The 16065-nt window shown below is 39.5% G+C and overlaps 1 protein-coding gene across 1 annotated transcript in view; it reads right to left on the reverse strand.

Moving 5' to 3' along the window:
- ARIH1 (ariadne RBR E3 ubiquitin protein ligase 1) overlaps positions 1–16065 on the reverse strand; it is a 169919-nt gene that overhangs the window by 42343 nt on the left and 111511 nt on the right. Inside the window, exon 3 of the mRNA XM_054725134.1 lies at positions 9788–9932. Within this exon, the coding sequence (XP_054581109.1) occupies positions 9788–9932 (145 nt within the window). The remainder of the gene's footprint in view (positions 1–9787; positions 9933–16065) is intronic.

Below are 16065 nucleotides of genomic sequence, written 5' to 3' on the forward strand. Positions count from 1 at the left end.
TTAAGGTAAGTAAAAGAAGCCAGTCATCAAATACCACATATTGTTTGATTCCATTTATATGAAAGGTCCAGAATGGGCAATTTCATAGAAAAAAGAGATTAGTGATTGCCTAGAGCTGGGGAGTTGGGGGAAAATAAGACATGACTGAAAAAGGGTACAGGGTCTCTTTTTTGGGGTTATAAAAATATTCTAAAATTAACTGTGGCAATGGTTGCACAAATATGACTACACTTTAAATAGGTGAACTGTATGATATGTGAATTATCTCTATAAAGCTATTATAAAAAATAAGTTAGGCCAGCTGGCATGGCTCGGTGATTGAGTGTCGACCTACGGACCGGGAGGTCACAGCTCGATTCCCGGTCAGGCCATATGCCAGGATTGTGGGCTTGATCCCTAGTGTAGGGCATGCAGGAGGCAGTCCATCGATGGTTCTCTTTCATCATTGATGTTTCTATCTCTCTCCCTCCCTCTCTGAAATCAATAAAAATATTTTAAAAAACATGTCACACAAATATAGAACTTAATGAAGCTGCAGAATGTAGCAAAGCTAGAAAATAAGTATTACGGAAACCAAAGGATTTATTCAGATAGCTAAAAAAATAGTAATATTTTGGTCTAATCATATTTGATTTGAAATACTATTAATTTGAAGGTTGGCTAAATGAAGTATACCATATTCTATGATGAGATATGAATCAAGTACTTTAACATTAGAGAGTCTAGAGCAGTATATTTTTTAAAAGACAAATAACGGTTACATTACTTTATTTTATAATAGTCCTGGCTGGTGTGGCTCAGTTGGTTGGGTGTCATCCCATACACTGGTTTGATTCCCTGTCAGGGCACATGCCCGGGTTGTGTGCTTCATCCGAGGTAGGGGGCATGCAGGAGGCAGCCAAACAATGTTTTGTCTCACAAAGGTATAAAAAGATAGTATTTATAATATTTGCCACTAAATTATTTTTGAATGAATAAGTAATATAGGCTCATGGTTAAAAACAGTTATTTAAGAGTATGAGTTTATGTAGTAAAATAAGTCTCCTCCATCTTCATCCTTAGTCCTCTCATTCCCTACCCAAAAGTAATAGCTATTTCTAAGATCTTACATATGCTTCCAGAGATGTTCTAATGTACACAGGTATACACAGTAAGAGTACCACACACTATTCTGCTTCTCAGTTTTAAGACATTATTATTTAACTAGAGGCCTGGTGCATGAAATTTGTGCACAGGGGATAGGGTAGAGGTGTGTGTCCCTCAGCCCAGCCTGCACCCTCTCCAATCTGGTACCCCTCAAGGGATGTCAGACATCCCTCTCACAATCCAGGGGCTCCAAACCACTCACCTGCCTGCCTGCCTGATTGCCCCTAACCGCTTCTTTCTGCCAGCCAGATCACCCCCTCCCCTGCCAGCCTGATTGACGCCTAACTGCTCCCCTACTGGCCCAATTGCCCCTAACTGCCCTCCCCTGCTGGCCTGGTCACTCCTAACTGCCCTCTCCTGCCAGCCTGGTCACCCCAAACTGCCCTCCCCTGAAGGCCTGGTTCCCCCCAACTGCCCTCCTCTGCTAGCCTGGTCGCCCCCAACTGCCCTCACCTGCCGGCCATCTTATGTCCACATGGGGTGGCCAGGTTGTGTTGGAGTGACAGTCAATTTGCATATTATTTTCTTTAAATTAAATATATTTTTATTGATTTCAGAGAGGAATTGAGAGGGAGAGAGAGAAATATCAATTATGAAAGAGAATCATTTATCGGCTGCCTCCTGCACACTCGCCACTGGGGATCGAGCTCACAACCCGGTCATGTGCCCCTGGACCAGAATGGAACCCAGGACCCTTCAGTCCACAGGCTGATGCTCTATCCACTGAGCAAAATCAGCCAGGGCACATATTACTCTTTTATTAGATAGGATAAATTTATTGTTTTGCCTACTATGCTACTTCACTGACTATATGTACATCTTTGTGACCATGTAACTGTATCTTAGGACAAATTTGTACAAATAAAATACAGGTATACAATTTCATAGATTATTATCAAACTTCATTCAGCAATTGATAATGTTCAAGACAACTTGTTTTCTCAGACCCATGTCAACACCGTATATTATTTAATTGCTTAATCTCTGCCACTGGAACAGGTGAAAATAAATCAACTTCATTAGTTTTGATTTTAATTTCTTTAATTATAAGTGAAGTTTAAACATGTGAAGAGAGATTTAAGGCTTTTTTCTGTGCATCCTCTTTACCTATTTTGCACATTTTTTCTATCCCTCTCTCCCTCTCCCATTTTTCTTAATGATATAGTGGGGATTTTAACTTATTTAGAAAATAAGTATTTTCCTCCAGCTCACACTTTGTTGCCAGGCAGAAGATCTTTATTTTGTAGCAAAACGTACTTTAAAAAATTTATGGCTTCTACATTAATTAACTTTGATATAAGGAGTTAGGTAGAAATCTAAGTTTCTACCCCAGATGGCTACTGAATTGTTTCAAAACCATTTACTGGATAATCCCACCTCATCTGATATACCTCCTCTACTAGTATAATACATTAAATTCTCTTTTCCCCATCCCCATCTATCTCTTCTTCTTTTCCAATATTTCACCTTTCTAAATACTCAAGTCGTTCTTATATTTCCTTTAGTATTTCAAGTTTTCTTCATACAGATCTTTCACATTTCTTACCAAGTTTATTCCTAGCTCTTATATTCTTTATGTGGCTCTTATAAATGGTATTTTTTATTCCATTACATTTTCTAATTAGTTATTTGAAATATGCCTATTAAATTTCTGATGTTGCTTATATTAGATGCAAGTTGTCAGAATACTAAATTATGTATTATAGCACATCACAACAATAAAAAATGCCTAGAAGCAACAATGGAAGAAAATGTATGAGAGTCCTGGGACTGGTTTTACAGACCAAATGAAATGAGAAATATTTATCAAGTTTAAAATACGGTGGTATTCAGATTGATGATGATTCTGTCATTCACAAATCAAATGAAAGTAGTTTTTTCTGCCATTTTTTTGTGTCACCATAGTGGTGCACATTAATGTCCTGGCTGGTATAACTCAAAGATCTAGAAAAATAGCAGAACAAACTGCTCCCCATCTAAGTTTGGTTTCATTGTACTGAGAACCTCAGAAGACATCATGGACCATGAAGAAGCAAGAGGAAAACACATAGGAGATAAAATTCTGGGATTCTTTTTCATACATGCAACTAAAACAAACATGTAAATAAAATGCCTCAATGGAAAAAAACAAAAAACAAGTTAAGGTAAATATTTTGTAAATGAATATTTTTGTTCATGAAAAAATATCTGGGAAACAAAAGAATCTATTCTCATTACTACCCACCAGTGAAGGAGATCTTGCACTAACTTGTTGCCAGATCACTAATGAAGAGTATTTAATTTTCAAGGTTGTAACGAGAAGGAGCATTCCGTAAAGGACAAAATATAGTATAGTAATACATCAATGATTCTAAAATGTTTTATTCATAATTTAAAAACATACAAATTCTGATGTGCTTTATTATTTTTTTTCAAATAAGAATCCTTAAGACAGAGATTAAAGGCCATAATGTTTACAAAGTAATGACTACAAGCAACATCTCTACCTTTGGGACTTCATACCATGGTCCATATAAGATCAAAAGATAAAAAGGAAGCTTTTTATTACTTCAATAATTCTTTTCAATATTTTTTGACTAAATAGATAAGACTAACTAAGATAAATCAGAAAAATAAATCACACATGCATGTCTAAAGATAAAGCAAAAATTAACCTGTGTTGTACAGACTTACTCATTGTGCTTAAGAGCTGGGTATCTACCTGTCTGTCTCATTTTCCTGCCCACTCCCCGCCCCACTCCTTGACATACTTGTTCCCTTACTAACTTGTACTTATCTACTTGGTTCTTTGGGCCTTCCCCTGACTCAGGGGATCAGACTTCCTACTCAACAAACTTATTCCTGTTTATATCATAAATAAATATGACCAAGAATACACTAAAAATATATGAAATATTGCTTACAACAACAATTAATGGTCCTGGAAAGACCCTGGCTAGGTAGCTCAGTTGGTTAGAGCATCATCCTGATATGCCAAGGTTGTGGGCTCGATCGCAGTCAGGGAACATATAAGAATAAACAAAAAATTGCATAAATATATGGAACAAATTGATGTTTCTATCAAATCAATAAATAAAAAATTTTAAGAAACCTTAATGGTCCTGAATAATAAGAACTAAAGGAACAATACACACTCTTTAAAGGTTGCATTTATCTTCCTCATTTTACATACATAGCAACTAATGTCAAACAGTACTAAGAACATTAAGAATTATCTTTCCTCCATCAGAAGTTGTCCATATAATCTCTAAAACTGAAACCATTTTGTTTATAAAGACTGAGCAAATAATCAGAATGTCAGTTCTTCATCTGTAAAATAGAATGCACTAAAAGGAAGATCGAGTTGGACTTAGATCACATTTTTAGTGTAGTCAGGAGAAAAAAAATTCAGAGGTGCTCGGGTGTAGTATGAAAGGTAGATTACCACTCTCACAGTCTTCAACTTTGTCTTTATCTGTTTAACAAATCTTATTCTTAAAAAATACAAATTCTTTACTTCAAAAAAAAATGAGATATTGAGCCCAAGATATCTAAATTTTCTAGTCAAGTGAGGGTTTCGTACAACTAGATCTTACTGATTTGATTTAAAACATTATAAAGTTGCCAGGTGTGATGGGTTGGGGGTTATCTTAAAAAGCATCCCAAAGCTTGGGGTAATTGTTTTGACCACCAAGAATAGTTAACCAAGCCATTAGAAGCATTTAGTAAATGTGGCGCTTCATAAAAGTGAAGTTCCTTCCTAGAAGGATAAAGGTACTGAAGATTCACATTAACAATTAAAGGCAGTATCCATGTGTGAGAAGAGTAGTGGAAATGGAAACATGGTAATGCAAGTAAAGACATCACCTACCCAAAGAAGAATCTCAGGGAACATTTCGTTTCCAAATGGAAGAGGTTAAAATTAGCCTTCTATAGTAGTCTCAAAGCTATGAGAAGCCCAGCCAGCATGGCTCAGTGGTTGAGCATCGACCTATGAACCTGGAGATTGCTGTTCAATTCCTGGTCAGGGCACATGCCTGGTTTATGGGCTTGATCCCTGGTGTGGTGTGTGCAGGAGGTGGCTAATCAGTGATTCTCATCATTGATATTTATCTCTCTCTCTCCCCCTCACCCTTTCTCTCTGAAAACAATAAAAATATATTCTAAAAATAAAAACAATGAGAAAAGAAGTCCTAGTTTCATCATGATTATATTGTTCATAATGCTTGGGAGTTTCCATAACTCTTTAACTTACTTTCCAACCAACATTGCTCTATTGCTTACTTGTCCTACCACTTACATAGCCAAACTTTCTTTAAAAGAGTTTTGTTTATTGTTACTGCCTCCACTTCCTTCCCTACCTTCAGGTCAATGACGGCTCAGCCAATGCAGTATGGTTTTACACCTTACCACACTATCACACTACTAAAAATAACCTCCCAAGAGCAATTAACTTCATGTTAACTCCAAATTCACCTTTCTATTATTTCCTCTGAAGCTTTTAGGACTGTTTACTATTCTTGGAAGTATATTCTCTATTCTCTTCGGCTTCTGTATTGCATGCTACATTTTCCTAACTATCAACAGCATATGTGGCTCAGAGCTATCTGCCTTCCTAACTACCACACCTTCAGAGTTTAGTTCAAATGTCAATCTCTGTGTGGTCTTCCCTGATCCAAAATGAGGTTAGGGGTCCCCACCATGCTCCCACAGTATCACTTACCATTCTTTCTAATATGGCATTTTATTTATCTGCCCAGCTAACCTGTATTATTATCTGAGGCAGGCATTATATCTTTACTAGTGGCCCTGCACACGAATCTGTGCATGAGAAGCTCGCTGCCGCTTGCCTCAGCTGGCACCCCACCCACCGCCGCTCATAGCTGCCCTGCCCTCCTGTAGCTCCCCACCACTTGTAGCTCATTGCCCCGCCCTCCTGCTGATCGGTCGTTATGTGTCACGGCTTAATGACCATTTGCTTATTACCTCTTTATTATATAGGATTCTTCACTGTGTTTCAAACACTTAGAAATAGTGCCTGCTGTGCTGAATGAATGAATAAATAAATCAATAGGGGGTTCTCCATCATCAGCTACAAGTGAAGCAAAATTTACACTGCAAATCTCCAGTCATGATTCTCCAGTTATAACTGGCTGAGACTGTTAGACAATATACCAAAGGCACTGAGAAAGTTACACAGGGTATTTGTAAGCAAATTGCTCAAGTATTAAAATTACACTTAAGATTTAAACTAAGGAACAGGTGGTTATAATAGAACAAAAGGGGACATGCCAAGATAAGGAACACTTGTATAACCTTGGACAAATTAGTTGGGTCTAAGCATTACCTCACAGACATTTTAAAACTATAACCCTATATAATAAAAAGGCCAATATGCAAACAGACCTAAAGGCAGAATGACCAGTCGCTATGACGCGCACTGACCACCAGGGGGCAGATGCTCAATGCAGGAGCTGCCTCCTGGTAGGTCAGTGTGCTCCCACAGGGGAAGCACCGCTCAGCCAGAAGCCCTGAGCCAGGCTCACAGCTGGTGATTGCAGTGGTGGTGGCAGGAGCCTCTCCCACCTCCATGATAGCGCTAAGGATATCCGACTGATGGCTCCAGGACTGTGAGAGGGCACAGGCTGGGCTAAGGATATCCGACTGATGGCTCCAGGACTGTGAGAGGGCACAGGCTGGGCTAAGGATATCCGACTGATGGCTCCAGGACTGTGAGAGGGCACAGGCTGGGCTCAATTGTAAAAATTTCAAGCACTGGGTCTCTAGTCACTATATAATGTCAACTGGCAAACAGAATCTGTTAAAGAAAGATACCAAAATCATCAAAACATGATTTTAATGTATTTTTAATAGTAGTACTATTTGTTTGTTTTTTTATATGCAAGGTAGGTCATGATTTAAGGAGAGGGAATACATACAATTCTCAGGCTAAAAGATGTGAAAGAATATAATATTCAACCCATTTGAAAGAGAAACCTGAAATTCAATGAGATTAAATAATTTACTACCCAAAGTTAAATGCCTAATGTTAGAACTATGATCAAAACTTGAGAATTTGAAAACTCGATTCAACACTTTATCAACTAAACATTTTAACACATGATTTTACTATTTTTCTGAGTTTTCAATTAACTTTCTTTCCAAAAAAAAATTTTTTTTTATTGATTTCAGAGAGGAAGGAAGGAGAGAGACACAGAAACATCAGTGATGAGAGAGAATCATTGATTGGCTTTCTCTTGCACCCTCCCTACTGGGGATCAAGCTCACAACCTAGGCATGTGCCCTGACCAGGGAATGGAACCATGACCTCCTGGTTCATAGGTCAATGCTCAACCACTGACCCATGAGAGCTAGGCTCAATTAACTTTCTTTTAAAACCTCTTTTTTAAGTACCTGTACATGCGAACAAATTTGTTTCCTTCAAATAGACTTCTTTAAAGATCCTATCTAATAATCGACAAATATGCAAATTGACCATATCTCCGCTACACCCAAGCCACGCCCACCAGCCCAAGCCACGCTCACCAGCCTATCAGGGCGAGTATGCAAATAAACCAAATCAAGATGACTACAGCCACCGAGAGCAAGGTTTCCCAGGCAACAGAGGGAAACAAGCTTTCCGCCTGCCCTTGCCAGGCCTAAGCCTCCACTCAAGCTACAAAGTTTCAATTATAGAAGGTAAACAAATTCAAACAGAATGGCGGCAGCCACGGAGCTGGAGAGACCAGGCCAGGGTTGCCCGCGGTAACAGAGAAAGCAAAGCTTTCCGCACACCCTGGCCGGGTTCAGGCCTCTGCTTAAGGCTACAAAGTTTCAATTATAGAAGGTGAATTAACTCAACAGAAATGGCTGCCGGTGGAGCATGCAGAAGGCTTGGCTCCACTCCAGGCTACAAAGTTTCAATTGTAGAAGGAAAATAAATTTCAGATACCAGTGTCTCCGCTTGGGTTGCCAGGAGGCGTGGCTGGCCTGAAAACCACCACAGGCCCCTTGCTCAGCCTGCCCCATGTCCCAAGGGACCCCCACCCTTATCTGGGACACCCTTCAGGGCTAACCAGCAGGCCCCCACTCCTGCAACAGGCCTCTATCCTATCTAATAAAAGAGTAATATGCAGATTAACCACCACTCCAACACACAATATGTCTGCCCCCATGTGGTCAAAGATCCTGCCCCCATGTGGACACAAGATGGCCACCACAAGATGGCCAGCAGGGGAGGGCAGTTGGGAGGCACCCGGCCTGCATGGGAGGGAAGTTGGAGGCGATCGACCCTGCAGGGGAGGGCAGTTAAGGGTGACCGGGCTGGCAGGTGAGAGAAGTTGGGGCAAACAGGCTGGCAGGTGAGCAATTAGGCATCAATCAGGCTGGCAGCGGAGTGGTTAGGGGGTGATCAGCCTGGCAGGCAGAAGCGGTTAGGGGCAATCAGGAAGGCAGGCAAGCGAGAAGTTGGGAGCCAGCAGTCCTGGATTGTGAGAGGGATAACCAACTGTCAACGCCACTTCTTCAAAACAGACTTGCCCAGGCCATGGTATTTTGTGGAAGAGCCACACTCAAGGCGCCAAAGAGCCACATGTGACTCATGAGCCGCATTTTGTCGACCATGGGACTAGGGCATGAAAATCTTTTGTTATGAAAAATCCTGAAAATTCCCTAGTGAAACAGTATTAGAAACATTTTCTAAGTGTTTTTTATATATAGTTTAAAATTTTAAATTTTAAATCTCTTTTTTATTTGCATGAAAAATAATTCTACTCACTGCCTACCTGTTACACAATTCTCCCGTGGTGATAAAATAAGCTCAGAAAAGATTTAGATATGTAATGAAAACTTGGATAAATTGCTGCTTAAAAAAACAAATAGGGGAAAAGGGGGCTATAGAATAAGGTCTTCTTTTTTCTCGTCCTTTCTTTATCCTTTATATTTTTACTAGAAGCCCAGTGAACGAAATTCGTGCATGGGTGGGTGGTGGTGGTGGGGGTGTTAGTCGCTTCAGCCCAGCCTGCACCCTCTCCAATCTGGGACCCCTCAGGGATCGGGCCTAAACAGCAGTCGGACATCCCTCTCACAATCCGGGACCACTGGCTCCTAATTGTTCACCTGCCTGCCTGCCTGATCACCCCTAACTGCCCCTTCTGCCAGCCTGGTCACCTCCAACTGCCCCCACCCCCCCGCCGGCCTGGTCACCCCTTACTGCTCCTCCCCCACCCCCCTGCCGGCTGACCACCCCCCCTGCCTCTGCCTGCCCGCCTGATCGCCCCTAACTGCCCTCCCCACCCCCGCCGGCCTGCTCACCCCTAACTGCCCCCGCTGCCAGCCTGATCATCTCTAACCGACTGATTGCCGGCCTGATCACCCCCAGCTTCCCCCCATGCCAGCCTGGTTGCCCTACACAGCCTGCTGTTCAGTCGTTTGGTCATCCCTCACTAACCCTCCTTCCAGCCTTGTCGCCTCATGCAACCTGTGTTCGGTCGTCCGTCTGGTTGTTTCGGTCGTGACAGCCCCTGGCTTTTAATATAATTAGGATAGGTTACTGCTTTATACAATCCCAGATTCCAAGATCTTCCTTCTTTGTTTAAATAATGAAAGATGATTTACCCTCTGAAATAGAGTCAGTGCTAGCCTTAAACTACCAGATACTCACCGAGTTAGGATAGTTCAAGTAGCAGATCTGACAAGGCATATCCTGTGCTGATGACCTTGTATTCATCTGGCGTGTTCGAGACTTTTTACTTGGATTAATTACATGACACTCAGCAAAGAGCTTCTCCAGGTTTCCATCAAAGTACCTGCATTATTTAAACAGAAAGGATGAGAGCCCAGCAATAGCACACTGTTAGAGCTCTCCAAAAACCTGATTTTCTATAGGAATAAGCAATGAACTGAGTTAAAATAAACCAAGATTATAACCTTTTTTGTTCAGAGGAAATTTGAGTTGTGTAAGTCAAATTGTAGCAAATGGAGGTATACAAGTATGAAAGCAGGTTGAGTTTTTGTTGCTGTTTTGAAATTTTTTATTTTGCTTTTATCCTGAAAATTTAAACTATTAGTATTTTAATAGTACTATAATTAAAACTTAGGGATGACAGTTATACTATCTCTAGTGATACCTTACACATAGTAATGCTATTTTAAAAGGGTAGGCCATATTATTTACAAATAAATTAATTTAATAATAATTTTAGCTATACCAGCTTAAATATATTAGTAAGTAAGCCTTCAAGTGCACCTCCACCTCTAAATCATTTAAAAAATGTAATTACATGACTCTCATTTACAAAACAAACTTGCTTTCTGAATATTGCTTGAAATACTTTTAATTTACTAGGAAAGGGGGAGAAAAAAAAACACACAAAAAGTTATACCTTAAAATATTTCTTTATCAAATAGTCTATATATTAGCTTTTCATAAAACACGTATCTATATATATGTAGTTCACTAAGATGTCAAGAAGCATGACATGCTAACTACTACCTCCAGAGTTTCAACTAAACTAACTACAAATGGCTTGACAAAAAATAGTGGCAAATATGTAGCATAATATTCCCCATTAATCCAGCTGAGACATGGTCCCTGTTCTCCTTAAATATCTTAATATTCTAAAGGGAAAGCAATAGGTAAAACACAACCTTTCAATCTGTGAATCAATGTAACCAACAAAAATATTAATGCAGAATCTGGTTAATTCGTTTTTAACTTGTAAAGACTAGATTTCAATAACTACAATGTTCTTTACAAATAGAAAGTTCTCAGGTTAAATGAAAAATAATCAATACTCAGAGGTTCTCACCCCCACCTCCCCTTGCTTTCGCATGCCTCTCTAATCTATTACCAATGGATTTCATATAACCCACCTATTTCCCCTCCTTTGATTAGATAAGACCGCCATTCTCCGGAGCACTATCCCAATCTGTTGAGATATTGCTTCCTGGCAATTGTCGACAGTCTGGCTCAAATAAACTCACAAAAATTCTTAACAGGTGAATGTTTTTTACATTTACAACATGATCTGTCCAGCAATGATTCTGCTATGGTTACATGGAATATACTGATATCTATTTTTACTAAATATAACAAAATCAATTCTTAAACCTATTTCTTAATTTGTCAACTTTAATAATACATTGATTGTTCTTATATTAAACTAGAGGCCCAGTGCACAAAATTCTTACACTTGGGAGGAGTCCCTCAGTCCAGCCTGTGCCCTCTCTCAGGTCTGGGAGCCCTTGGGGGATGTCTAACTTAGGCCCGCTCCCTGTGTTGCCGTGGAAGTGGGAGAGGCTCTCGCCACCACCACTGCGCTTGCCAGCTGGGAGCCTGGCTCAGGGCTTCCGCTGAGTGGGAGAACAATGTCTACCAGGGGGCAGTTGTTGCGTTGAGCATCTGCCCCTGGTAGTCAGTGCGTGTCATAGTGACCAGTCGTTCTGCATATTAGCTTTTATTATATAAGTTACACTTTTTCACTAATTACATTATTTTTACATGATACACCTCTTTCCACCTCCAATAATGATTAATGACTTTTATTTCCTACACTTGATTATCCTGGATTAGACATAACTCAAACATTAAAATATATTCAAATGCTCACTTTGGCCAAAACCCCACTGCACCCCTTTGTTCTGCATATTGATAGTATCCATTTTCTTCTGGTAGCTATTGTTATTTAAGTCTGTGGTCAAAATAATTTTCATTTTATAATTCAAATCCTTTTTCAACCGGCTCACATATAGGTTTCTTTCTTCATTCTTGAAGATTTTAGTAACTCTATAGGGTTTATTGTAGCATTAACTCTCTTTTGAAATGCCATTCAGGTCTTAATTACTTCAAGATTCTTTAGTTATTAACACTGTGTTTGCAAGTTCCTTGTTTGCTGGCTCTTATTTGCTGATTCCATGTGAAACACTATAGCTCTGGTACCTTGTTTAATGAACACACATTCTCTCTGCTTCACCAACTCTGGTAAACAACCGTAAAGCATATCCTGGGCCAGTGGTCGGCAAACTCATTCATCAACAGAGCCAAATATCTACAGAACAACGATTGAAATTTCTTTTGAGAGCCAAATTTTTTAAACTTAAACTTCTTCTAACGCCACTTCTTCAAAATAGACTCGCCCAGGCCATGGTATTTGTGGAAAAGCCACACTCAAGGGGCCAAAGAGCCGCATGTGGCTCGCGAGCCGCAGTTTGCCGACCACGGTCCTGGACCATTGCTTCCCTCCTTTCTAGCAACCCTTGCCCATCCTTTTTTGAAAACCATATTGATAAAAATAAGTACAAGATGGCAGTGTGGTTTTTACTTCAGTCCAGCCATTTCAGTGGGGAAAGAGTATAATTAGAGTTTCCTCACCCCATCTCTCAGATGGTCTAGGTTTCTCAGCAGAGATTATAAATCCTCTTCTTTCTCTATGGTTCTTTCTTTTCAGTTAGTATGTTTAGAAAAATATAGGTAAACAAACTTGCATTTAATCAACTTTCCATAATATCTAGAACTTAATTTTTAATCTTTGACTGCTCAACAGATACAAACTAAATAATATAAATTAAATTTTAAGGCAGGAATAATTACAGCCTAAAAACTATGGTTGTGGAGATGGGAGATTGGTCACTAGGGGTACATCACTAGGTAGTGTTTCTTTTTGAATTCTGAATGACTAAAGAAGCATTGTTTGCATGAAAATCAAATATTTAATTTTGCCATTAGGAATTTATTTTAAAAGCCACTAGGGCTTCATCCTATGTAATAAATGGCTAATATGCAAATCAACCGAACAGTGGAACGACCGGTCGCTATGACGTGCCCTGACCACCAGGGGGAAGACGCTCAATGTAGGAGCTGCATCTGGTGGTCAGTGCACTTGGCCAGAAGCCAGGCTGATGGCTGGCGAGCACAGTGGCAGTGGCGGGAGCCTCTCCTGCCTCTGCAACAGTGCTAAGGATGTCTGACCAACGGCTTTTGGATATCCCCTGAGGACTCCCAGACTCTGCAAGAGGGTGTAGGCCGGACTGAGGGAATCCCCCCTCCAGTGCACAAATTTTGTGCACTGGGCCTCTAGTATGTCATAAAAAGGCCATTGTTGAAATACTTATTTTCACAATGGAATCAGAAAACCAGAAATGTTAAGCAAATTTTAAGCTATATAATGGGCTTTTCTATTGTGTATTCTTAGGTTATCAGAGTTCAATCTTCCTTAGGGTCCTTAATGCTCCCATTACATATTTTTAAGAAATCAATAGTCTATTGCTATAAGCCTGAAAGGGGACAAACACACACACATGAATGCATTATACTATGTATATTTGCATGTTTATACATATGTATATGTATAAACATGCAAATATACACTTTTACTTCCAAATAACATAATTTTTAAATAACAATAACAATGTATTTTTAAATAACAATATATTTTTTAAAATTCATTTTAGAGAAATAGGGAGAGAGAAACATTGAGCAGTTGCATCCTGCACGTACCCCTACCAGGGATCGAACCCACAATCTAGGTATGTGTCCTGGCTAGGAAACAAACCCACACCTTTTGGTATACAGGACAACACTCCAACCAATTGACCCATACCGGCGAGGGCCCGAATAATTTTTATTTCAACATTCTCATGTGGCATTTTATGGATACCAGACTTCAAATTCAAAAGGCTACAAAATGGTCACAATTATTCTATGCCTTGATTATTGTTCTGACAAAGCACTAAAAGAGGTCTGTGACACCAACATCTCTTCTAGAAACTGCTATTTCAACTATCTTTTGGCCCCATTAACCTGCATCTAATGGTGTAATTTTTTCCACTTTTAGGAAAGGTATATTTAAGCAAAAATGTCAAAGGAGGAAAGGAACAGATTAAGTAGATTTAAACCATATTAGTGAATAAGAACTACCATCATATTTGTAAGAACAAAAATAAAAGATAAGGCATGAAAATGACATTTGTAAAAGAGCATAAAAGAGAAGACATACTAGAAGAGGAGGCTTTCCCCAGTCTTTTCATATAGACATTAGTTTCACAGCTTAATCCTCATTCTACAGGAAATAGCTAGTAGATATATATATTGTATATATATAGTACAGTAATATATATATATACACACACACAATAGTACAGAATAGCGATGTTAGCAAGTTATTAAGAAAAATTGAAGTAAACAGTTCTTTCTCTTATTTTTCATTTATAATCCTTGTAAAACTATTAAACTATTAAAAAATGAATTGCATTACTCTGGTAAAAAGGCTCCTCAAGTACAATGTAAATTTTCATACAAAGCAAAAGATTCACTGCATCCTTTGTGGTTTTTAAAAATATGATTTTATTGATTTCAGAGAGAGGAAGGGAGAGAGGGACAGAAATATCAATGATGAGAGCGAATCATTGATCGGCTGTCTCCTGCATGCCTCCTACAGGGGATCAAGCCCACAACCCGGGCATGTGCCCTGACTGGGAACTGAACCATGTCCTCCGGGTTCATGGGTTGATGCTCAAGCACTGAGCCACACTGGCCAGGCCCCTTTGTGGCTTTTAAAGCTATTCTTTCAAAAGGACTAAAATTTTATTTAAGACTAGAGGCCCAGTACACGAAATTCGTGCACAGGTAGGGTCCCTAGCGGCTGCTGGCCAGGGCCTCCCTTCCTCAGCTGCCGTCTGCGGGCCTCCCTTCATTCCGCACCGCCCCCTGGTGGTCAACAGATGTCATAGCGAGCAATCGAACTCCCGGGTCGGTCCAACTCCCAAGGCAACACTTTACATGTTAGGCTTTTATATAGATAGATTCTACAGATGACTGGTACACATATAAACTCTATAGAATTCCACAGAAATAAAACTAAGGACTTAGTGATAGAAAATCTTTTGTTTCTAAGAAAGACTTTTGGCCTTCATTAAAAAAAAATCTAATAAGGACTTATATGAGCTCGTAAGAACTTGCTTTAAAAGTTTTGGGTTTTTCTCAAAAATGGATTAACAACTTAAATGTAAGACTCGAATCCATAAAACTTCTAGAAGAAAACGTAAGCTGTAAAATCCCGGACATTTGTCTTAGCAATATATTTTTTTTATATACATCCTCAGTCAAGGAAACAAACAAAAAAATAAACAAATGGGACCACATCAAAAGTTTTTGCACAGCAACGGAAACTATCAACAAAACAAAAAGATAACCTACTGAATGGTAGATTATATTTGCCAACAACACATCTAAGAGGGGTTAATATCCAAAATTTATAAAAAAATTCATACAACTCAACACACACACACACACACACACACACAGAGAGAGAGAGAGAGAGAGAGAGAGCGAGAGAGAGAGAGAGCGCACGCGCATGCAATCTGATTTAAAAATGGGCAAAGAATCTGAATAGACACTTCTCCAAAGAGGACATAAAGATGGTCAATATACATTAGTGTTCAATGTCACTAATCATCAGAAATGCAAATTAAAACCACAATGAGCTATCACCTCATACCTGCTAGAATGGCTTATCATCAGTAAAGTGGCAAACAAATACACTGGCTGGCAAGAATGTGGAGAAAAGGGAATCTCGTGCACTTTTGGTAGAAATGCAGATTGGTGCAGCCACTATAAAAAATAGTACGGAGGGTCCTAAAAATATTAGAAATAGAACTGCCTTATGAACCAGTGATTCCACTTCTGGGTATATATATCCGAAGAAACTCAAATCACTGATTTGAAAGAATATATGCACCCCTATGTTCAGTGCAGCATTATCCTACATAATAAAGAGCTAATATGCTAATTAGACCAAATGGCAGAATGATCATCCGGACGAAGGCAGGGCTGCGAGGGTCAAGCCCCTTTTGCATGAATTTTGTGCATCAGACCTCTAGTTTACAATAGTCAAGATATGAAAGCAACTCAAGTACCCATCAATGGACAAGTGATAAAAAAAA

This window comes from Eptesicus fuscus, chromosome 2 (genome assembly GCF_027574615.1).
Source record: "Eptesicus fuscus isolate TK198812 chromosome 2, DD_ASM_mEF_20220401, whole genome shotgun sequence".
NCBI lineage: Eukaryota > Metazoa > Chordata > Mammalia > Chiroptera > Vespertilionidae > Eptesicus > Eptesicus fuscus.